Source organism: Vombatus ursinus, unplaced genomic scaffold (assembly GCF_900497805.2).
Source record: "Vombatus ursinus unplaced genomic scaffold, bare-nosed wombat genome assembly UNPS02014909.1, whole genome shotgun sequence".
Classification (NCBI taxonomy): domain Eukaryota; kingdom Metazoa; phylum Chordata; class Mammalia; order Diprotodontia; family Vombatidae; genus Vombatus; species Vombatus ursinus.
The window spans coordinates 779647-805462 of record NW_020954687.1 but is presented as its reverse complement, the minus strand read 5'-3'; the positions used below and the strand labels follow the sequence as shown (position 1 = coordinate 805462).

At 39.2% G+C, this 25816-nt stretch overlaps 1 protein-coding gene across 1 annotated transcript in view; it reads left to right on the top strand.

The window, feature by feature from the left end:
* LOC114029054 (protein phosphatase 1 regulatory subunit 12B-like) overlaps positions 1-25816 on the top strand; it is a 168400-nt gene that overhangs the window by 68293 nt on the left and 74291 nt on the right. The window contains 7 exon segments of the mRNA XM_027843412.1: positions 2748-2878; positions 12403-12521; positions 17264-17423; positions 19171-19315; positions 19861-19935; positions 22924-23003; positions 23774-23916. Of these exon segments, the coding sequence (XP_027699213.1) occupies positions 2748-2878; positions 12403-12521; positions 17264-17423; positions 19171-19315; positions 19861-19935; positions 22924-23003; positions 23774-23916 (853 nt within the window).

The following is a 25816-nucleotide window of genomic DNA, read 5'->3' as shown; positions in this document are numbered from 1 at the left end:
CTTCCTTTCTTCCTTCCTTCCTTCCTTCCTTCCTTCCTTCCTTCCTTCCTTCCTTCCTTCCTTCCTTTCTTTCTTTCTTTCTTTCTTTCTTTCTTTCTTTCTTTCTTTCTTTCTTTCTTTCTTTCTTTCTTTCTTTCTTTCTTTCTTTCTTTCTTTCTTCCTTCCTTTCTTCCTTCCTTCCTTCCTTCCTTCCTTCCTTCCTTTGTTTTTATTCACTTTGAACAAAAAGACAAAAAGAGAACATTTCCATGTATATAGCACAGCAAAAGAAGATTCAATATAAAACCATGAATTTCCATTTCACACTGTTTCCTTTTTTTGAAAAACTACGTAATAAATACTACACATAATTTTCAAAGCTGTCCTGCTTTTTTGTGCTTCCTTCTATGTTTTCTGTTGTTCTATACTATTCATTTTTTTTCCTCCCTCCCTCTCACCTCACCCTAGAGAAGGCTGTCATTAGACATACACATATATATGTATGTATGTAAGCATACTGTACATATTTCTATCTATCAGTTGTTTCTCTGAAAGTGAATAGCATCTTCCTTCATAGACACTTTGTAGTTGATTTGAATATTTACGATAATCAAAATAAATTAGAATTTCAAAGTTGTTCTTATGACAATATTTCTGTTATTGTATACACTGTTCTCTTGGTTCTGCTCATTTCACTTTTCATTATTTCATGTAAGTCTTTCCATGGTTTTTCTAAAATCAACCAGCTCATCATTTCTTACAGCACAGTAGTTTTCCATCACAACCATATACCACAACTTGTTTAGCTATTCCCCAGTTGAAGGGCATCTTCTCAATTTCCAGGTCTTTGCCACAACAAAGAGAGCTGCTATAAATATTTTAGAACATACAATTTGTTTTCCTTTTTCCCTAATCATCTTGGGAAACAAACCTAATAGTGATATTTCTGGGTCAAAGGGTATGCACAGTTTTATAACTCTTTGGGCATAATTCCAGATTGCTCTGCGAAATGGTTGGATCAATTCACAGCTCCACCAACAGTGAATTAGTGTCCCAATTTTTCCATGTCCCCTCCAGTATTTTTGTTTTCCCCTTTTATCATTTTCGCCAATCTGATAGATGTAAGATGCTATCTCAAAGTTATTTTAATTTGCATTTCTCTAATCAATAGTGACTTAGAGCATTTTTTTCATATCTATATATAGTTTTAATTTCTTTATTGAAAAACTGCCTGTTCATATCCTTTGACCATTTATCAGTTGGGGAATGACTCGTATTCTTATAGATTTGACAAAATTCCTTGTGTATTTTCTTTAAAAAAAAACATCAGATAAATCAGAGCCCGGGTTTCAATATCCTGTTGTTTTGGGGACAACACCAATACCATGCATGTGCATAGCACTTGAAAAATTTCAAAACCTTTTTCACAATTCTCATCTCCTGTAATTTCCACATCTACTCTGAGAAGAAGAGCACGTGGTATAGTCCTACTTTATAAATGAGAAACTGAAGCACAGAGAGGTTAAACTACTTGCTTAAAGTTACTCCGCTAGTTAGCGATAGAGCTAGGATTAATAATAATCATGCTAGCTTGTATTTATAGTGCTTTCAGGTCTGCAAAGCACTTTTTAGATACATTATTTCATTTGATCCTCACAACAACTCTTTGAGGTATGAGCTGTAATCATTTGAGGCTCAGAGAGGTCATATGATTTACCTCGTAAGTGTCTGAGGCAGGATTTGAAGCCCCGTTCTCCTAACTTCAAGGCCAACACTATAGCCACTCTACCATGTTTCCTCTCAACCCAGAGCCCTGAAGATGATGAGATCAATCTTCCTGAGTTCTGTAGTTAACCCTTTCTTCAAATTTTATGTCTCTAGTTGAATCACATTGCTGTGGCTGAATTCCTGGAACAGGTGGGAGTTTATAGCCTGATCCTTCCCACCCCACCCCCACATTCATCCCACACAGAGGAAGTGGCCTCAAGTACAAAACCACAAGGGACCATAATTGCCCCCATCCCACCCCCTCAATCTCCAAATGATTCCTAGTTTGATCCTGTATAATGCCTTGCATGGAGTGGGTGCTAAGATGTGTTGGATTGAACTAGATATTGGAATTAAGTTTCATTTTACTTTGGTGTAGGAGTCAATACTGAGTGATTCTGTACCTCTTATAGGACAGCTATTATTATTGATTCTTTATGAGGGAATTTGGAAGTTTTCATTCTGTATTTTGCTGGAGGAAGCATGGGTTAGGAGAAAGAGTTTGAGATAAGTTGAGTTGGGTGCAAATCACACTTTAACTGTGACTAAGGACAAGTAAATCACTTAACCTCTCTAAGACTCAGTTTTTTAATTTATAAAATGAGGATAATAATATCTGTAATATCTCACAGAATTATTGTGGAAGCCAAATGAGATAATGTTTTTAAACTGCTCTATAAATCTTAAAGTGCTACTAATATCAGTTACTATCATTATTACTAATTCTGAGTTTTCTGGAAATATTTTCTGGAATACAGATTACTTTTTATCTGTAAATATGATTTCATACTTAGAAGAATTTACATGGGCCGTTGGAGGGATCTGAAGTACAAGATGATGTGCTTATCCTTAGAGCTGGAGTGGGGGTAGGTTAGATTGGTGGCATCCGAGGAGCAAGAGGGAGACGGAGACTAGAAAAGGGGGAGGGGCGGGGAATTTTATTGCCTCGAGCAATATTTAGAAACCAAAATTGATTTTTTGGCTTTTTGACCTCTTTTCAGGCCTGTATTGATGAAAACTTGGACATGGTGAAGTTCCTAGTGGAGAACAGAGCCAATGTAAACCAGCAGGACAATGAGGGCTGGACTCCTCTTCATGCGGCAGCTTCCTGTGGCTATCTTAACATAGCAGAGTGAGTGAGTTTCAATGGGTCCTGGTTCTTTGCAGTAGTATGTATTATCTCTTTCTTATTCTGTTCCTGCTCTAGAACTTTAAAATCATTAATGGACTTAACCAGTATAAATCACAAATAACAAAGGCAAAAAAGGAGTTACTCATGCTAAATCTATAGACCGCTGATGATTTCATGGTTTTTCATTTAAAATATTTCCCCCATTAAAAATAGATTTTATTGCTGTCTTTCATTTTTACATCACTTAACATTTCCCCTTGTATCCCTATTTATCCCTTCTCCTCATCTCTTCTAGAGAGCCATTTTACATGTTCTAAAATATGGGAAAATCTGACATTATATACAGCATTTCACTCCTATAGATGCCTCACTTTTGTAATGGACTAGGGAGATGTGTTTTCACAAATCTTCTTTGGGATCATCGTCATTACAACTTTACTACATCTAGCTCAGCTGAATTTCACAGTGCTTAGAGATCTGGACCTGAAGACAGGGAGACCTGAATTCAAATCCAGCCTTATACACTTACTAAGGTTATGATTCTGCGAATGTCACTTAACCTCTGTCTCCCTCAGTTTCCTTAACTGCAGAAAGGAGATAATGAGTACACCTATGTCCCAGGGTTGTTGTAAGCATAAAATGAGATAATATTTGTAAAATGCTTTGCAAACCTTAAAGAATTATTATAAATGCTAGCTATTATTATTATTACCACTACTCATAAAACATGATTTCATTTTTTTTCTTTTTCTTAGACATTCAGTTTCAGTTATTTTTTTCTTTCCATTTACATTGCTATAGTCATTGCATTTGTATTGTTTTTCTTGTTCTGTTTACTTCGCTTTGCCTTTGTGCAATAAGTCTTCTCGTGCTTCTCTACATTAATTTGTCATTTCTTATAGCACAATATTTTTTTGCATTCTTACACCCCATTTTGTTTAGCCATTCCCCAAGTAATGGGTATCTAATTTGTTCTGAATTTAACAAACACCAAGAGATATTTCATATATAGAGTAGAACAGAAAAAGAGGATTCATGAAACCACAAATCTTTATTACCTGCTTGCTTCAAAAAAAAAGTTTATAATAAATTTAGCACATTACTTTCAAAGCTGTCCCTCTCATCTGTGTTTCTTCTTGAATTTTCTTCTGTGTTATGAGCATTTACTTTATTTCTTGTTTTTGGCTACCACCAAAAAAATGCTGCCAAAAATATTTTGGAGTGTATGGAGACTTTCTTTCTTTCTTTCTTTCTTTAATAATAAATTTATTTATTTATTTTTAGTTTTCAGCATTCACTTCCATAAGATTTTGAGTTCCCAATTTTCTCCCCCTCCCCCCCCCAGCCCAAGATGGCATGTAAATTGATATACATTTATATTAAACCTATTTTCACATTAGCCATGTTGTAAAGAAGAATTTGAACCAATGGGAGAAACCATGAGAAAGAAGAAACAAAAAAAAATAGTATGCTTCGATCTTCATTAAGACTCTGTAGTTCTTTTTCTGGATGTGGACAGCATTTTCCATCATGAGTCTTTTGGAGTTGTTTTAGATCCTTGTATTGCTAAGAAGAGATAAATCTGTCAAAGTCAGTCATCCCACAGTGTGGCTGTTATACAATGTTCTCCTGGTTCTGCTCACTTCAGTCAGCATCAGTTCATATAAGTCTTTGGAGACTTTCTTTTTGCCATTGTCTTTCTTGGGGTATATACCTAGCAAGGGAACCTCTGGGTCAAAGGGTATGGACATTTAAGATTTTTTTTTTATAACTCCAACTTACATTTGATAATGGTTACATTAAGTCCATTCTACCAACAATATATGACTATACTTGTCTCTCTACAGCCACTTTAACGCTGATGTTTCCTTTCTTTTGTCATTTTTGCCAGTTTGATTCCCAGCCATCCTAGTTGCCACCTGATGTTAGATACAAGGCTAAGTAATAGGAGTAGTTTCACAATTACTTTTTATTTATTCCAATTTATCTGGAATTTGATCTGGTATTTTTGGTTACAAAGATGCAACTTTTCTCTGTTCCCTGTCTGTATTCACTTTGTGAACACTTACAGGCAGATAAAAATATCAGTAGGCCCAGAGATTTGTTTGTACCAGTATATTCAAATACTCAGATGTATCTGTGATCACAGTTGATGTACTCATTCCCTTTAGTGATGCAGGTTTTCAGTCATCTATGCTTCCCTTCCTGAGAAACTCTTGTCCATGTCTTCTCATTAGTTCACCAGAGGTGGTTCTCCCAGTATCTTGAAACACTTCCTTGATCACTCCTGATGTTACGAGAATACCAATGGAGAACATGGACTGTCCATTGGTAATCTCTTGCTTTTGTCATGTGACCACTGGATCATCTCCTTTTTTGGTACATGTCTTTGTCCTTTATACTGCTCCTCTGTAATTCATTGTTTGTAATGTGTTGCAGGCTGCTTACCTCCACTGTGCAACTAGGTTGTTGAACTCTGAATACACTTCAATTTCAGTTTTTTGGAGACTGTGATATTCTATGGCTTTTAGTCATATAAAAACAGAAAAATAAAAAAGGAAAATATTGAGCCTTTATTTAAGGGAGAAACTTGGGGCCATTTAGAGAACTTTCTAATTTCCCAAAGACAGTTCAGTCTGCTCTACTCATTCTATTCTGTTCTGGACCCAGTTCTTTGTCCATTTGCAGCATTAGTTCAGTTTACATATACTGAGAGATGAGCACTCTAGTTTTCCATTCAATTGCATATTGTAGATTAAACACTAAGAAGTCTTCATCCACTTAGTTTTCCATATGTGGACAGTAAGGACAAACTCTTCAGAGTGATTATCGGTCTTGTTTTGACTTCTGGGGCATCATATAATCAGTGTAATGAAATCCATAAGTAAGAATACCAGCAGAATCTCACCATCTTTCAGAAATTCCTCATCCAATGTATGTATGCCAGATTGAGTCTGGCAGTTAGTAAGCATGTCTCTCTGTTTTATTCTTTAATATTAATGATCAGAAGTTGAATATCTGTTGCTCAGTGAGTAACCTGTGATTTTGATATATGCATGGGAGACACTTTTTGAAGGAGAGTGATTAAGATAGTATTGTACTGTACCACATTAAACTGTTTTGTTTTGTTTTTAATAGTAAACAGACAAATACAGTGTGATCTTATATTTTTTCTATCATTCAGCCTGATTATTTGTGTCATGGTTAAAGGTGGAATATCCCTTGTGAAAGATTGTTTGTTCTCATCTAATTCCCCCATCAAAGATGTCCTTGTAATAATCCATGTGTGGATTGTTTTCATAAAAATTTTAAATAGCTAGGAAAGTAGCAATGGGTTGATAATTACTGATGGTCCCTTGGTCACCTTTAAAAAACATAATACTAAGGGGTAAAGATTTCTGTCATACCTTTGGTTTCTTACCTTCAGATACCTTAAGAATCAGTCCCTCAGTTACTTCAAAACTGTGTTAAATCTAGTATGGAGCTTACAGAGAAAGCACAAACACCACAGTCCTGGAATTGTTCCTCTATACCCAGATGTGGTGGCTCCACTGGCCTCAATGCTGAAGAGTTTGTTGATGGCCTCCTCAGCTGTTTTATTCTGTGGTTCCTCCTGGTTTTGTCCTTCAGTGTCCAGGGGAGGGCTTTGTTTGTTGTGATTCCCGTTGTGCTCTCTCTCAACTTGCTGTTCCTTCCACTATTTTTTTTGTGTATGTTTTATGAGACATTATGGCTTTGGCAGCTGCATATAATTTTTCACCATCCACTATAAAATTTTACAAACTGGTTTGTATTCTAAACCAGTGTTGACCATGGCTTCCATATCATCCCACTTGGTAAGTGAATCAAGTATTTGCTGGCAGAGTTGGCTTCTAGGTTCTTTTGGTCTCCTTGTTATAGTAATGAATAGCAAGCATTTTCATAGATAGCACTTTAAGAATTTCAAAGCATTTTCAAAAATATTATCTCATTTTGTCTTTATAACAACTCTGAGAGGTAGGTGCTATTATTAGATATTATACAGATGAGAAAACTGAGACTGGCAAAGGTTAAGGGACTTTGTCCAGAGTTACACTGTTAATAAGTGTCTGAGGCCAGATTTGAACTTAGGTCTTCTTGAATCTGTTTAGTGCTCTATCAACCGTGCCACCTAACTGCCTCTGATTGGTAAAATGCACTATAAAATAGCATTAATCAGCATTGATTTTCTTTCTTACATCCATTTTCTGTTTTTTAGATTCAATAAGTTGTTTAAGTAGCAGGTTGGAGTTAATTAAATACTACAGCATTTTCTTGTTTTTGTTCTTCTTGCTTCAATTAATTTTGGTCTTTGCTCTAACAAGTCACAGTGGTCTGACTATACACAGACATTTGATTCAGGAATAACTCCCACATTAGTAATGAGTCATTTCCTGCCAGTTAAAATATAATCAATTTCTTTTTTTGTGATATTGCATGGTGCTCATGACAGTCAGAACGTTCTGTCTCACTTTTTGATGATGTTTGACAATGAGGATTCTATATAGTATAAAAGCTTTTGACCTCTTCTGTTTCTTAACCCTAAACCATATTTTCTTCCATTTTCAGCAATTCTTAACCTTTGCATTGAAGTTATTATGTGTCAAAGTATATGTTGATTTAATTTGAAGGGTCTTGTTGAGTTTTAGTAGAATTTCTCCTGCAGCCAATGTTGGTGCTTAAACACAGCTATTTTTGTGGTGATCTTTTTGCAAATACTTCTCATGAGCACTGTAATATGAGATGATCAAATGTCCCACGAAATGTTTTTCTTGTCGCCTTTGGATGTACAATAAAACCAGGGACTTTATTTACCTCTCCCACGAATATTTGTGACCTAGCTTTTTATTTAGCTGCAATTCACTTCTGTTTTCTGGATAGGATTCCTTTCCTCTTGTACTATGTCCACCTTTGGTTATTGAACAAGGTTGTCATAGTTAGAGTACCAAGAGCTAAGTTAATGTTTATAGATAGTCTAAAAGCTATGATTCTTGGAATTGCCTATTTCTTTTTCTACTGCTCTTAACTACAGAAGTAGAAGGGAATTATGCAGAGCTCATTATTTTGTATTTTTTTGTTTCATGGGTTGCCACGGCCCCCCAAAAATCATCACCAAGTGACCAACTTGGCTCTTTATCTTGGTGATATGGCCTCACTGTACTTAGCTAGACTGGTCTTTGGAAAGCAGATAAAGTATTTTGCTTGGACTGTACTTGGAGCCTTTCTAGCAAGGAAATAGCTGCTGCTGGCGTAATTTTCAGGAACCCTGGGACACCTCTATCCCACCATAAGGCCTCAGAGTAGGACTTAATGGAGATAATCTTGAATAATTGTTTTAAAGCGAAAGAAGTAGGCCTGAAGATGGAAGGACAGTTGCCTAAATATCACAGGAGCATCTTTCGTCAGTATTAAAAGAAAAAGCCTAAACATAGTGAGCAAAGGACAAGGCAGTTAACAGGTATTTTCCGTGTTAGTTGTGTAATTATGTTTCATAAAGCACAAGCAAAGACTTAACTTCTGAGATATCTACCTGTCCTCCCTGAGGCAAGGAGGCATCAACACAAGAGTAGTTGGTTTTTTTTTTTTGAAGGAGAAAGACTGGTAGTTGAAACTGACCTTCAGAGTAACATGTTTGGAGTATATCTTAGATGAGTATAAATTCAGATATGATCAGGTATGTTTTGTAATGAAAAGAAGATTGGAATATTAAGGCTGTTTAAAGTAAGCTTGTTTATTAGAAGTTCCTCCTAATGTGCTTAGAGCTTCATTGCACCTCTCGTTCCACAAACAAGCAGTGAGAGTGCTCCTGACCACTGTGTGGAGACCAGGGGACTCCCTTCCCACAGAATCGGATTGTCTTTGTCTTGTAGATCCTATGGCATTGTAGTCACCCCTGAGCCCCACAGGGTCATTGTGATACTTTGTGGGAGAAGTCGAACAAAAGAAGAGTTAGGCAGCAAAACGTTGAGCTGTGGCATCGGTGTTGGCTGGGCTGCTTTTTCTGTCCCCAAAGCCAACAGAAATGAACAGTATAGTTTTATCCACTCTTGGGTCCCTCCCTTTGTTTCAGTTTTGTGAAAGTTGGCAACCTCTTCATCACTTAGGCCGCTCTCTTTTTAGAGACTCACAGAGATGGCTCTTAATCTTTAATGTGCTCAGGTATGCTAACTTTTGGTGCCCAAGAGTTAAGGTGATTTCCTTTTGATGGTTGCTTTTAGTAAAAATGTCATTAACTTGTGGAAAATATAAACCCCCTTACTACTGGCATTTCAGTTTTGGTCAGTGACTACATTCATGATTTTTGAGCTACAGAATCTCATTAAATTTAGCCACCTTTTTTTTTTCTTTCTGTAGATAGATGGGTAGATAGAGCATAGATTAAGCACTTCACCAGACACTACACTAAATGCTGATAATACAAATATAAGCAAAAAAGACAGCCTCTGCATGCAGAGACTTTACTTTCTAATGGGAGAAAATGTGAGTTGGAAGGGGAGAGCAGTGGGCAGGTAGTGATAAGCAATTGGAGAAGGCTGCCAAGGATCAGGTGGAGCAGTCCGGGGACTCCGCAGTGGAGCCAGCAGTGCAGTGAATATGGATGGCCTGGGCCGCTTGTGAAATTGCCACCTGGGCCAAGGATTCACTCATCAGAAGAGAGGGAGGGCCACGGAGGCAGAGGTATCTCCAGGCTGCTGAGGAAGCAGGAGCGAACCAGAAGGAAGAAGTAACAAGTAGAGCGCATGCCCTGAATCAGGAACTTATCTATTGATGCCCTTCATGGGCTTTCCTCTTTTTTTCTTCTTTCCTTAGGAATCTGTGCAGAGAGAATAATTTTAAATTAGATCTCCTGTTACATAGCTTTGATTTTATATGAACCAGTCACATTGATTTCTTTTACTTGACATTTTGGGTAAACACACTTATGTCTTAGAAATAAGTATGAAACTTATCAGTCCTTTTTTCCCCCCTGAAAAATTACCTGAGGCCAGTGGATCTTTGTAAAACTGATTGTGATGAGCTGATGTCACACAAACCCTACTGAGATAATTCTGTGGGGTTATGCTACAATTCATTTCTCATTAGGTTCACCCTTATGAAAAACTTTGAATTTCACTGTTATTATTCATTTCTATGGTACATGGGTGCATTTTTCAGAAAATTGAAAACTGCTTTTCTAACAAGTTGTGCTTTAGCTTGAGGCCAAGAATTATCTAGTCTCTTTCAGAGCTTGTCAGCCCTCAATTACCTACTTGTATTCATTGAGTTCTTCATAGCCTTTGTAGTCTTTTTGGAAAAGACACTTTATTTTCGGGTGTTTTTTAAAGTAATATTTTCTCCCCAATTACATGTAAAAGCAATTTCTACATTTGTTTTTAAAAACTTTGAGTTCCAAATTCTCCCCTTCTCAGTCCCTGAGACGGTAAGCAATCTGATATATATTATACGTGTACAATCATATAAAAACATTTCCCTGTTGGTCATTTTGTGGAAGAAAACTTGAACCCTCCTCTCCCCCAAAATGAAGTGAAAAATAGTATGGTAAGCCTCTATTTTCAAGGGAGAAGAGAGTGAGAAAACACTTTGTTTTCTCTTCCAGGAACACTCTGTGTTCAAGTGCTTTCTATTTCAGGTTCATATCCATTTTAAATGATGTGCTCCCATCTCTCTCATCTTTACCCTGGATAGTAATATTAAAACACAAAGAGAGGTTTGGCCTCAGTTATGTTTCTTTTCTCTGTTGTTCACGCACTCTCTTTCACCTGTACTCCCCTACCTTCCCTGTATTTATTATGCTACTAGGATGTGCCAGTGCTTCTAAATGTCCAGGTGCCTTGATGAGGATCCTAAGGAGAACAAATGAAAACTATGCAAGGACTCTTAGACTTGCATTGATTATGCTTAAGGAGAATAGAAGCTAAAGGGGTTTTTTTTTCCTTTTATAATGGTAGTTTTGGAGAACAGTGCTATATGAGACTACATTCTCCTTTGATGGACTTCAGGTCATGCTTATAGGTTACTCCCCAGTATCCTAGGTCTGGGTAGGTATTCTATCATTGAAGGAGAAAATAGAGGCCTACCCCTGTGTCCATTTGGGTGTGGGTGTGTGCTCATTCACTTAGCAAACATTTATTAAGTGCCTTCTATGTGCTAGGCACTGTACTATTCCAGGAAAGGGTGGTGTATGGTCCAAATTGAATAGTCTTTTTTTTGCTTTCAGCTGTTTCTAAGTACTAAATTGCTAACTGCAACTATTATTGGGCCTTTTTATAAGAGCTAATTAAATTCCTCACAGACTTTGAATTACACAATTACATATTAATGAAAGAAAAAGCATTTATTATGTGTCAATCACTGTGCTCAGTGCTGGGAATACAGATAGAAAAAATGACGGTCCTTGCTCTCAAGAAGCTCATACTCTAATTGGGAGAAATGAAACACATAAAATAGCTCAACTGCAGGGTGGGTTGAAAAGCCAAGAAGTCCTAAGGGGGTGGTTCTGGGTTGCATGGCAAGGCCCAGGGGTCTTTACCATGGATCAGAAGGTGTCAGGACAGCACCCAGGGGTCTGGAGGGGAGAGTGGCAAGGTGGATGATAAGACCTGGTGATCCTCTGTCTGGTGACTCCCAGCTCATCTAAGTGGTATGAACGTCCATATTGCTTTTTTGCCTGGCTGCCCTGGAGGGTGTCCGGAGCTTTAGGAGAGGGGAGACCCTACTGAGAAAAGGTGTTCCTTTGGCACTTCTTCCTGTCCAGCTATCCTATGAATTCTGGGCATCTCCTCACAAGGAAGGGGCAAAAGGAAGTTGGGGGAAGGAAACATCTACCGGTAGTTCTTCTTTCACACATTCCATATGAGGCCATAGCATATTAATGATTTCTCTGATATGGTAGTTCTCTTCTGGAGTGAGGAAGGAGCTGTGTAGATGACTGGTGGTGGTAGTGGTTGTGTGTGTGTGTGTGTGTGTGTGTGCATATGCCTGTCCAGATTTGAATAGATACCTTAAATATATGTGCTTGAGACCACAAAAATATTTCATGCACCCAAATGTAGCCATTGGCAAAATCCTAGTGAAAATCATTGCTCTATGTCACTTCTGACTTTTGTCTCAAAATTATTCCAAGATGTAGGAAGGAATTTTCTTTTCAGAAACTTGCATTTGGAGAGAACGTGATCTTACTCCTTACAGAAAGCTTCTCATCTATCCATACAGATCTTTCTTCCTTCCTTCCTTCCTTCCTTCCTAACATTCTCAATGATGTTTGTGAAACGTGTCCTGCTTGTTGCCATAGAAGAGAAGGAAGAAATCTTGAGCCTTACTTATTGAAGTATCTTAGACATCCAAAGGATTAAACATGGGACACCTAACTTGAGACCTGTTTGGAATCCCAAACCAAATGCCTTTTTCTGTTAGTTTTTCAAGTTCCTCTCTAACCTTTGGTGCATGAGTGTAAATTGACCCCAGCCTGGCATAGATAACGTTACTCCTGGGTCTCATCTGCGCAGGTATTTCATTAACCATGGAGCCAGTGTGGCTGCAGTGAATAGCGAAGGTGAAGTCCCCTCCGACCTTGCAGAAGAGGCAGCAATGAAGGACCTGCTTCTGGAGCAAGTGAAGAAGCAAGGTAACTCATTGGGGTGACTAGGGAGTCCTGTGGCCTCTCCTAGTGAGAGGCATGAGAGAAAGCAGCAGCTGCCGCTGGAACACAGACACTTCAGAAATGATCCTTTCATCTTATGGGAGCTGTTAATTAATGTGTGGTGGGAGGGGGTGGGTTAAATCTGTCTGCACAGCATTAGTCACCAATTACCAACGTCCTGGTTCTTCTTAAGAACTCAGGCAAGAGAAGACCAAGTGCCACAAAGATGCATCAGTCTTTGTGTCCTTTCGTAAGGTTAGGTACTAGCCTTGTATTGTATAAGTTGATTCATTCTTTGATACGGCAGATCCAACTGATACAAGTTAGGGAGACTTACTGTTTTTTCCACTGATGAGAGCCTGGAATAAAACTGTGCAAGCCATTTATTTATAGCCTCTGAAATGATCTTGAAACAGTCACCCTTGTCAGGTCAATTTGCTTAGGAACGTAAAAAAATAAGACAGTAGATTGAAGAAGCAGAGAACAAATTTTACTTCTTCATCCTCATTTTAGATTTTCAGGAAAACCAGCATCTGGGGATAGTTCTGCTGTAGGCAGACAAAGGAGCACTGGATTTGGTATAGGTAGGAGAACTTGAGTCCGGTTTCATCTCTGACTGTCTGACTTTGGGCAAGTCGCTCAACTTGTCTGGTCCTCAGTTTCCTCGTCTATAAAATGCGGGGGGTGGGGGGGGTGTTGGACTAGATTATCTTGAAGATCCTTAGCTACTCAAGGTACAGTAATCCTAAGTCATTTAGCTTTTTAAACCAAGTTTTGTGGAAGCACCAAGGGGATGGATAGCCTTGAGAAATGTGGGTGGGACTATTGCTAATTCTTTGTAGTCCATGTACGCTGTATCCGTACTGTGGCCAGCAGTGCAATTCAACAAATGGATCCTGTTACTATTCATTAGTCGTGTCCTAAGTTGATTCTGTGTCTATCTTTTTTTTTTTTTTGGTGAGGCAGTGGGAGTTAAGTGACTTGCCCAGGGTCACACAGTTGGTGAGTGTTATGTGTCTGAGGCTGGATTTGAACTCAGGTCCTCCTGACTCCAAAGCCAGTACTCTATCCACTGCGCCACCTAGCCACCCCCTGTGCCTATCTTAATGCACATACTCACGGTTTTGCTATTGAGACATGCTTCGCCTCATTTAATGAAAAGGAATATTTTTTTCATTCATTCAGCAAGTAGTTACTGAGGAGCAGCCTGGTATAGCCAACTCTGAAGTTAGGAAGACCTCGATTCAAGTCCTTTCCCCAGTACCTACTAGCTGTGTGACCACAGACAAGTCCCTTAACGTCTCAGTGCATAAGTTACAATGAGTTTCTGGACAGCATTGGTGGAAGGCGTTTCCAAACAAGGACTTCCCTACGTGTACATCTTAGGTCCAGACTGAAAATAAATTTTTTGGACTGCCTATTATATACAAAGCCCTGGGTTACGAGTAGGGGATGTAGAAACAAAGATAAAAGCAGTTCTTTCATTATGGGAACTTGCATCCTGCTGGCAGGATACACAGTAGGTACACAAGGTCGTGAACGCCAGCTAACTCACAGAAGGAGAGCACTGACCACTAGTGGAAGAGAAGGCCAGGCTTTCCATAGGAGGTGGCTCCCAAGCAACATCTTTTTTTTTTTTGGCTAGGCAATGGGGTTAAGTGACTTGCCCAGGGTCACACAGCTAGTAAGTATTATGTGTCTGAGGCCGGATTTGAATTCAGGTTCTCCTAAATCCAGAGCCGGTGCTCTATCCACTGCGCCATCTAGCTGCCCCCCAAGCAACATCTTAACGAAAGCCAGGGAATCTAAGAGTTGGAGGGGAGGAGGAAGATTTTTCTAGGCCAGGGGGACAACTGGTGCCAATGCATGGAGGCAGCTGGAAGATCAAGTGTGTAAAGCAGAGTGATGTGAAATGAGGTGGCCAGAAAGCTGGATTAGAGCCTGACTGTGGATGGTCTTAAATGATCAGCCAGAGAGTTTGTAGTTTATCTTAGAAGCAATGGGGAGCCACCAGAGAATGACAGAGTACGACCTCTGCCTTTGGAATGTGATTTTGGATGCTGTGGAGGATGGAAGCAAAAAGACCATTCAAGAACCTATTGTTGTAATGGTCTGGGAAAGAGATGGTGATGGTCCGAGCTATGGTGGTGGCTGTGTGATTAAGGAGAAGTGGACAGATGCAAGAGAGGTCTTGGAGGTAGACTTGACAAGGCTTGGCAGCTGATAAACATGGGAAGAGGGAGGGGTGGATGACACCAGTGTTAAGAACCTGTGTGACTGAGAGGTTGCTGGTGCCCTCAATAAAAAAGGAAAAATTTGGAGAGAGAGTTTTTGGAACTTACAATTTAGTAGGAAAAGTGTGTGTACATGCATACATACATACGTACATAGATACACACTCTGTGTGTGTGCATATTATATATATGTATATATATATATATATATATCTTCCCATATGCACATATGCATGTGCACATACATACAACTATAACATAAAGTAAAATGTTTGAAAGTCTTATGGGAGTTCAGGGGAGGAAGAGATGGCTTCTGTCAAGGGCATATCAGAGATGTGTTGGAAGAACTGGCATTTACCCCCTGTATCTTGTAGGCTAGGTAGGAACTGAACTGGTAGAGCCTATATTATGTGAAGAGCATTCAAAGTAGAAGGAACAGCTTTGATCAAGGCAAACTGACTTACTGTCAGTCAGTAAACAATTATTTAACATCTCCTTTATGCCAGGCACTGTGCTAAATGTTGGGAATACAAAGAAAGGCAAAGGACAATCCTGCCCTCAAGGAACAACCTGCAGCTATGTGCAGACAAGCTATAGACAGGATAAATGGGAGATAATCAACAAAAGGATGAGGATGGGGAAAGAATTCCCAGAGGAAATGGGATTTTAGCTGGGACTTGAAGAAAGCCAGGGAAGCCAGGTGCAGAGAAGAGGAAGCAGGGTATACCAGGCATGGGGGCAGCCAGTGAAAAGGCATGGAGTCAAAAGATGGAGACAAGAATGGCTGGCAGAAAGCCCTGGGGGAGGGAGAAAGAATGAGGATGAAAATGGAGGACCCAATCTGAGAGGTTAGTTTTGGAAAATAAGCACTTTTTTCTGAGATAAGCTAGAGGAAGAAGATACTGTTTTGGGTTAGGAGACCATCTGTGATTGAAACATTTGCCTTCTCTTGTCTCAAATGTGAGGGTAGACAAAATCTTAGTATATGTGCCCATTCCTTAACACCTGAGGGATGATTTGCTCATGTTAGGTTTGAGCTCCTGTCAGCCCTTGATTATTTATAGCATCCAGGATCTCTGCAGCAAACCTCTCCCCTCCCACTGAAGTTCAGCTGCATTGCGGATTACCAGTAGTATAACTAAGCTGAGAGGGTGGCAGGAACAGTGAATGAGTGTATCTGGATTTGAGTGAATGAATTTTGGATTTTCTGGTGTTGAGGAAGAATGCCTCTTTGACAGCAAGTAACATAAAGTTGAGTACCTTATAGCAATTTACCAATCAGGTGTCCCCACAGTATTTTTAAATGGCATATGGATTTTCTGGAGTTTGATAGCATTTCTTCAGGAGGACACATTTAACTCCAGTTACTATTATATATTACTTACTGATAATATTTGGGTAGAAGTCATCTGTTCTGGAGATTTTACAACCCAAAGTAGTGTTCTACTTTATATGTGGGGATTGCTTTTGGGAAATTGCTTTAGAGAAGGGTGTTTTGTTTGGTTTTCATTTGCAGTTTGTAGGTTATACTTGAGACTAAATATATTTCTTGTGCTGTAGAGGCATGATCACTAGACTAGAATTCAGGGAAACCTGTTTCTAAGTGCTTGCCTACCTGTGTCACCAGTGAGCTGTGTGACATTGGAAAGTCACCTGACTCTCCATGTCTGTCTCATCCTCTTTCAAATGTGTCTAATAATCCCTCTTATCTCTATCATATAGGTCTGTTGTGAGACTAAAACTACATCATGTATAGAAAAGTTCTTGAAAAATGTTATACAAATATAAGGCATTTGATTTGTAGGCTCTTTTCCTCTTATGAATAACTTATGGTATGTTCCCTTCATGAATTCTCCTTCATGTAGAATTTTCATTTCACACATATATGTATACACACACACACGCACACACACACACACACACAAATTTTAGAACAGTAATCTTAGTGATCATGAAGTCTCACTTTGATTTTAGGAGTAATACTACTACTACTACTAATAATAGTAATAATAACACAATTACATACCATTTTGAGGTTTGCAAGCTGCTTTGTATATATTATTTCATTTGAATCTCACAACAACCCTGTAAGATAGGTACACGTAGGTATTATCTCCATTTGAAAGATAAGGGAAAGATACTTTCCCTAATCACACAATTAGTGAATATCAGAGTTGGGATTCTACCCAGATGTCTCTTGACTCCCTCCAGCACTTTATCCACTATTAGATGTGATGACAGAGAAATGAGAGACAAGAAGAGACTTGTTGAAGAACACAATTACTTAATAGAAGAGATCTCTTATTTCACACCATACCAGATTCGAGGTGTGTGCATGTGTTTAAATGTCATTTGCATTCTAAGCTAGAAGTAAAATGGAAAAACTCAAAGCTCTAAGACTTGGCTTGTGTCTGGGGACATGTTTGGGATCCAGACAAAGAAAATATCCGACCAGACCAAACTTGGCGTTTCACTCTCTGCTGGTTTCTGCAGGGCTTGATCTGGAGCAGTCGAGAAAAGAAGAGGAGCAGCAGATGTTGCAGGATGCTCGCCAGTGGCTCAACAGTGGTAAAATTGAGGATGTGAGACAGGCTCGTTCAGGGGCCACCGCTCTCCACGTGGCTGCTGCTAAGGGCTACTCCGAAGTTCTCAGGTATGCCTTGACACCTTGAGCAAGTTTTGTCAGCTAAAAATTGACCCACGATTCTCTTGACTGATGCTTCTGGAAGGAGGATGAAGGATTTTCTCAGTTGGTATGTGTTTCCTCTCTCCCTAGGCTTTTTTGTGTCTGCATCAGGCTACACATTCTACCTTCCATCATTGTTCATAATAAGTTTTCCCCTTTCTTTTCTTCTTCCATAGCAGCCCTGGGTTTTGCGTGCTTACGAGCATACAAGCATGCTATGGAATATAAAGCATACAAGTGTTCTGTGAAACATAAAAAAATTGGGACACATTGGCCTACTAGACTCCATAAGGCCCCTTCTAGGCCTATGATTTATCACAAATAGCCTGTGCAATCACCACCTCTTGTAACCTGTAATAAAGTATGAATTTGTAATTATTTTGGTCCTTTGTCATCTCTAGTAATGGCTTTGAGATTTTTAATTACATAGACACCAATTCACTATGTTGCCTGTCTTCCAATTAGGTATAAGAATAAAACATCTTTAAAGGCTCTTTTTTATATGATATGTTAGAGTTTTAAAACTTCACCCGTCCTACTCATCCTTTCAACTCTACACAACAGATGCCATCTTGTGATGTTAATATTAGCTAAGCTTCCCTAAAAACTGAAATGGCCAGGACCAAACAGGAGTAACAGGTGCAAGCTGCAGACAAGCAAATTTAGGCTTAACATGGTCCCCTTCACCGATTACTTATTATTTGCTTTGTATAGACTTTGCCTGTACATATCCATGTACGTGCTATTCTTACTCTCTCCCTCTAGTTGAAATCAAGGCCTTTGAGGGCATGAACAGTTTCGGTTTTGTTATTATATTTCCTGTACCCAGCGCAATGCCTGGCACACAGTAAATACTTAATAAATGCCCATCAAGTTGTTGAATCACATTAAGTAACTCATTCTTAACACTGGGATGGGCTGCCTTCTGAGTCAGTGGCTTGAGCTGAGGCCAAATGTCCACTCGTCAGCTGTGTGGTAGAAGGAATTCTTCATCATGTAAAGATTAACTGGATCTCTGAGAGCACTTCCAAATCCAAATTCTGTGATTCATGGCTTAAAGATGGGAGCCAGGAGTGTTCAGCAGCCCTCTAACAAGTTTGGATTTCATGATTTCCTCCTTGCCACAATCTCAAGTTTGGGTTGTAGGTTTTGGTTGTTCAGGCTTTCTTGGCTGAGCGTTTGTAGAGTGAGGGTATCTGGGTCTGTCATACATCTGCTGTTAAATGTATGAGTGACTTTCTAGAAAGTGCACTGCAGGGAATTGGGTTCCCAGTTTGTATTTTGTCTTTTCCTTCTATGAGAAAATCAAAAACTCATTCTTATGATACACTTATAGGACATAGCTGGTCAAATCGGGCTTGCATCATATACGTATTGAAGGTACACACCTTTTCCAAGTTCTCTGTTTATAGGAACAACACAAGTGTGCCAGGAAAATGCCAGGTAGCATTTAGTAGATACCATCTTTGGCCAATGGAGCTTATGATGGACCCCCCAGAATTGCTTGTGAAACCTGAACTTTGGCTTAGAGAATAGAGGGCATCATTCAGTTTATTTTAATTGAATATTTATTAAATGCCTTTCTTCTATGGCACTTGCTAGGCACTGGGCATACCTAGGGTTTCAGGACCCAAGGCTAAAATGGTAATGGATTAGGAGTTGTTCTGCAGAGAACTACAATGTTAAGCATTTTACCTTTGGTTTTTCTTCTCAGGCTTTTGATTCAGGCTGGCTATGAACTGAATGTTCAAGATCATGATGGCTGGACTCCCCTCCATGCTGCTGCACATTGGGGAGTGAAAGAGGCTTGTTCCATCCTGGCAGAAGCACTCTGTGACATGGATATCAGGAACAAACTGGTCAGTGAAGCAGACATATAGTAGGCAGCAGTGGGCACAGTGATCAGTAACATGTCAGGAGGGTATGAGTGGTTAGAGCATCACACTGCATACTACCTTTTTTAAAAATAAATTTTTATTGATGTATTTTATTTTTGTATCACCTGTACTTCTCATTATATCTTTTCCTTCCACATGCTCCCAGAGTGCCATTCCTTATAACAGGGAATAAAAAAAGAGTAGAGAAAAAATAGTTCAGCAAAAACTAACAAGCATATCAAAGGAGTCTGAAATTATATTTAATGTTCCCCACCCATGGCCCCCTACTTTTGATGGAAGTGCGTAGAGGTCCCAGTACTAAATCTTGTAACATGTAAAACATTATTTTTAAGGGACTGTCATTTATGTGTCTTCTCTATATTAGACAGGACAATATCATAAAATAGGGATTCCGTGGGCAGGATGCAAAAGCAGAACATGAAAGTTGAGTGGTCCCTAGTACAGAGAGCGCTGGTTTTGTTGCTGTTTTGTTTTCTGCTGGTTATTGTGCCCTTTCTCACTGCCAGGGCCAAACACCCTTCGATGTGGCTGATGAAGGGCTTGTGGAACACTTGGAGATGCTCCAGAAGAAACAGAATGTGGTGAGTCTGGGACTGGTGCCTTTATTGAAGCTTCTTTAACAATTTCTTATCTACTCCAGGTATCTTAGCCGCTTGCTTTAGTTATGTCTCTGCTGAGAACTAAAATGGGCACATCTGCATTCCTGAGATGATAATTGGTCTCTTCAGGGACTGTGAGATAGCCTGTCATAAGGAAACATCCCAGAAACCCGTAATGTTTAAACTTGCTTTTTATAGTGAGACAAACTATTAATTGTTGGAGTTTTTAAGCTTCTGATTGCCCCTGAATTCTAAGCATGGCTATAGAATCATAGTTTTTCCCACAGAAAGTACCGGATACTTCATAAGTTGGATGTCATTGTTAGAAAAACTGAAAAGATCAAGAAGCTTTTGTTACTCGAAATTGAAAAAAGAAGCACTGCATTTTGGGTCATGGGCACTGGATAGCTGAAAACTCTCAGTTATCTTAACCATATAAATTTGAAGATTTGTCATCATCATCATCATCGTCATCATCATCATCCTGCCCTAATTGAGTGTTTAACTATATGTGTTACTTTGCTGCCTCCTGTACAAAATAACAACATAAACATGTTAACTTCTACCCTTTATAAAGGACTTTAATGTTTTCAAAGAGTTTTGCATTCCCTATCTCTTTAATCCTCATTACAACCTTGTGAAGTAGCCACGATATATATGATTATCCCCATTTTGGAGATGAGAAAATTTGAGGCTCAGATATGGTACATGACCTGCTCATAGTCACACCACCAGTGGATGTGTAATGTAAGATTTGAAATCAGGTCTCTCGACTCCAGGTTCACTACTCTGCCCCTCATTGAACCAGTAAAACCAGTGCATAAACATATACACAGTGCTTAAAGACGACAGAGTAGAAACTTCAAACCAATATGTGAATGAACAGTAAGTAGTTGACGTTGTATACATATGAAGGTTTTGAGTGGTTGGTCTAGGAAAAGAGAGCAGGGATCATTGTGTAATTGGAATGAAGAACAAGGGCAGTAGCCATGGGAATTCCTGTCAGAGTGGGGGTGAGAAAATTACTGGCTTTCTTCTTATCTGTCTTGGGAGGCTGGTTTGTTTTTTTTAACCTTCTCATTGGCTGTGAGGTAGGGAATAACTGTTCAGAGTTTTAGGACAGACACGAAACTCTGCTCTGATATAGCAGCACTGTTGAATTGAATTTAGAGCAAGTGTGAATGAAAGAGGTATTGGTGAGAGTTCTGATAGAAATAAACATTTAGAGTGTTTGGCACATGGACACCAAGATCACAAGACCTCCAAAAGTAGGGAAAGAAGGATTCATTTTGGGATGTTGAGATAGAGTTGAGTCCTGCTATAGTTATTTGTTGATTGGCTGGAGAGAGAAAGGACTCTAACAAAAGTATAGTTACTAAACCCATAAATATAGAAGCTTAACTCAAAGAGTATAGGATTTTGTAATCTGAGAAGGCCATTAGGCTTTCCCTAGGCCAGAATTTTTTAACCTGGGGCCCATAAATTTTTTATAAAAATATTTTCATAACTGTATTCAGTATAACTGGTTTCCTTTGTGATCTTATCTGTTTTATGCATTTAAAAATATTATTCCTAGAACAGATTTATAAGGGCAAACTAGGCTGCCAGACAGGTCCATGACACAGAAAAGGTTAAGAAATCCTGCCCTGGGCCAGCCTCTTCATTTTAAAGAAGTTCCATGTTTTATAAGTGGTAGAGCAAGGACTAGAGTTCCAACCTCTCTGAATCATGCTATATGACTTATAAAATGCCTAGTGCAGGTTCCTTCATAAGTATTTTGGGTGATAGTCCTCTTCCTTTTCTGTTCCTTTGGCTGGGGGAAAGAGAGAAACATCTAAGTGGAGAGATTCTCTTTGCCTTCTCCTGCTCTAGTGATAATGGGATGTGGGCTTTCATGGGAGCCGCTCTAAGGAGTGTGTATAGACCTTTATAGTGCCTTACTTCTTTCTGGCGATGCTTGCATTTTGGTTTACTTTAAGACAGTGGCAAAATTACACAGAATTATGCTCCAAGCAAAATAACTAATTGCTAGCTCTTTTCATCTCCTTGTTGTACAACACATCACTAAATGCCACTGTTTCTTAAATGACAAAAATTAATGCTGTTATATAGGCACAATAGTGTTTCTAAAACAGACATATGTAGTTTGTGTGGTTGGGTTTGGATATAAATGGATGGCCATAAGGGACTCTAGATTATAATTAATCCTTAATTTCTTCACTGGTAGATGAGGTTTCTTTTTTTACTTTTCCAGCAGTATTTGGTGAACTACCTTGCAGGCCTATGAATACCCTTTGATCAAGAACTTTTCTCTTAGTCTTGGGTGCTAAGCTTTCTTAACTGTTGATTTCTTTTTGAAGTAAATGAATAAATGGGTCATATCTGCTTTTTCATAATCTATAGTGGCGTAATCTTTTTGGGTCAAAAGGCAAGAGCACTGGACTTAGAGTCACAGGATCTGGGTTCAAATTCTGGTTGTGCCACTTATTACCTATGTAACTGTGAGCAAGTCACTTCCCCTTTGTGGCTTTCAATGTTCTCATCTCTAAAACAAGAGAACTGGACTGGATGACTTTTAAGGTCAGTTTAAGCTTTTATATGCTATGGTTCTATGATTAATTGAGTTTCTCTTCATCCACCTCCCCCTTTCTGGATTTTTATTCTTTTTCTGCAAAAAATGGTCTGGCAAGTTAGCAGAGTTAGCCTTGAACTTGTGTGCCTTTCTTGAGTCCGAGCTCCAATTCCATCTTCTTTGCACATCCTGTCCTTAACTTGCTCATTCTAAAGTGTGGCTTCTGTAGTGAGGGCCTTGTTAAAAAGACCTGACTTGTATTGGTCTCTGTGTTCCCCTCCCTTTCAATTCTAATAATCACCTCTAGGATAGTCATACCATATTAAGAGCCTTTCATTGCTGTTGATGTCTAATAACTAACAAGCCATTTTTCTCTCTTTTTCTTTTTCTATTCTCAGCTTCGAAGTGAGAAAGAAACAAGAAATAAGCTAATTGAAGCAGACCTGAATGGCAGATTGCAGAGTGGACTCTTTAAAAAGTAAGACATTGGACAGTAAGAACGGCACAGGGAGGAATGGGGTTTTAGCTGACTCTGAGGTGTTTAGAGCAGCAGCTCCTCCCTGGACACTGAAGATGTGTGAGTGATGTGAGATCACAGGACCGCATCGTCACTTGGGTTCCTCACCCTGTTAGTGCTTTTATATGCAATATTGTGCTGTGGCACAGGGCCTGCATGGGCCTAAAAGAAAAATAATGAGCTCTACTTCTTTTCTGTCATCTCTTAGGAATACTTTTGTGGGAATTTCATTTATCATCATCATCATCATCACAATCCTTATCACTAAAAGCAATAACAATAACTCACATGTGTTAATATATTATGGTTTGCAAAGTGTTTTCCTTGCAGTGATTGACTGCAGACTGCTTACCTTGGGTTACATAGAGCTGTTTGAGAGGGTGGGAACTGGCATTTATTAGTGAAAGGAGTCACTGAGAATGAGTTAAATGTTTGGGGCTTTGAAATTAGTTGGGCCTAATTAACATTTTTCTCCTTCCGATCCAAGGAATCTTAGCCCATCTACATTGATGGCTATGTTTATCATCAAGATGCTCGTAGGGTCCTGGGGCTGTTCAAGCTTACTATGCTTGAATAAGGGAATTAAGTAAGGCAGACTTGAACCAGGTTTTCAGAGGAAGGAAATGGAAGAAGAAGGAGTTTGAAAGCAGTACCCTTGTTAATCTTCAATTCAAGTAAACCTCAGAAGTTGCTTGTCTTGTCAACACTGTTTAGTCTCATTTCTGATTTAGCAAAGAGAAGATTCTGTATGATGAGGAAACACCCAAGTCCCGAGAAGCAGAGGAAGAGCTTAAGGAATCTAGCAGCTCTAGCTCAGAAGAAGAGGAAGAAGGTGAAGAGGAAGCTTCCGAGTCCGATGCTGAGAAGGAGGCAGGTAATACAGTGATGTTTATGTCCGACATTCTCAAGCTGGGTAGCTAAGAGAGCCTTTGTCAAGGGGTATTTGAAAGCTACTAGGCCACTGAGTACTCCAAAAGAAACTTTTAAGTCCTGGTTATAGTTGTGTTGACTTTGTTGCAGAAACTTGGTTGTGGAGTTCTGGGCTGTGGCAACGTCTATTTAGCTATTCCTAGGTAGTGGTATGATAAGATGCTCTGCGGGCTCTAACATGAGGGAGCCAAATCTCCTGCCCCTGAGTTGGTGGGTGATGTGAAGATTGAGTTCCAAAGGCTCAGTATTGAAGATGGGAAGCAGAGGAAATGTGAGCTTGCAAGTGTACTTTGGGGCAAATACTTTTTGTTTCTCCCTGGAGAATAAATTTGTCTTTAGTTCAGATCAATAAGATCCCTTAACACAGCTTGAAATCTTAATTCAACATGTAAAGTTCCCTCAATTCTGTAGTTGGTGATAAGATGTGAAAGGCAAGTATTACATGGGGGAAGAAAGGAATGGTGTGTTTTTCATCTTATTCTGTGGCTTTTTAATTTGGACATGCCATAGTTATCAAATGTATCTTCTTGAGCAGTTTGACTAATACTTCTTTAATGGTAAGTGAGATGATAGTATAGTACTCCATAAAATGATCAGGATATATACCAAACAATCTAAAATAATTTATATGAAGCTCTGCTATACAGTCAGGCATACATTTGGAGAGACCCACTCACATATACTTTTGTTTCATTCTGCCTACTCTTGAACAGTTCTTGAGGGTCTAGGATCTTTTTGAACAGTAGGTCACTTTAGATGATCCATAAAGCAGAATAAGCTCTTATATTTGATCCCACAAAATGAGATCATTAACTTGATAGATTCAGCATTCACCATCAGGCTACATTTCCTGTGAGGGCACACATTGGAGCATTACAGAATCATGGATGCCAAATAATCTCAATGTACGTGCAGTATTTCTGGCCAGAAGGACTGAGTTGGATGAGAAAAGGTCACATAGGTAGCTTGTAATGGCGCCTGTTTTCTCATAAATTGTGACTTTGCCAGGCTGTCCATAATAAAGTTGAAGTCTGAATGCTTTTGGTCCTTTGGTGGGGATCATGTCCTGGTGTGTTTTGGCATGGAGGCACTGATACTTTAGATCTAGGACGCTGTCTTCTCTCTTCCCTGCCTGTTAAATTGTGACTTATTAAATTGCAGTAAGGAAGTTGAAAAGGTGAAGGCCTGGAGAAAAGAGAAATGCTGGTTGAATTTATAGTGAAGCAGATGTTTTTTGTTCAGTCAGATGGCAGGTACAACTTGCTGGGAAATGCTAGTCCAGTGCTGACTTGAATGACCCTATACTTGATATGAATACTTTAATATTTATTCAGTATCTACAATGTCTCAGGCACTATCTATTGAGAACAGCCTCCTACTAGCTCACATGTTAAGGCATAACTAGAATTCTAGAATTAGAAGAATGGAAGGGGTCTCTCAACTATTGCAGTAACCCCTAACTGGTCTTTGTGGCTTTAGTCTCTTTGCTACCTCCAATCTACCCTGCCCAGCTCTGCCAGCTTAATCTTCCTGCATCACTGCTTTGATTACATTCTCTCCTCTGATTAAAAATGGTCAATGTCTCTCTTCTCTTTACCAAATAAAGTTCAACATCCTTAATCCAGTAATCAAGGCCGTCTATAATCTGTCCTCAGCAACCTTGACAATTTTATCTTATGCCACTCATCTACATATATCCTACTATGCTCTAGAATCTTGACTGTGCCGATCGGGCTGTGCACTCTCCTCCTAACAGGAGCAGGCTGCCAGGGTCATACTTACCAGTCTTCAGAGCCTACCCGCATAAACATAGAGACGAGCCGATCGAGAGGTGTAAGCGCTCG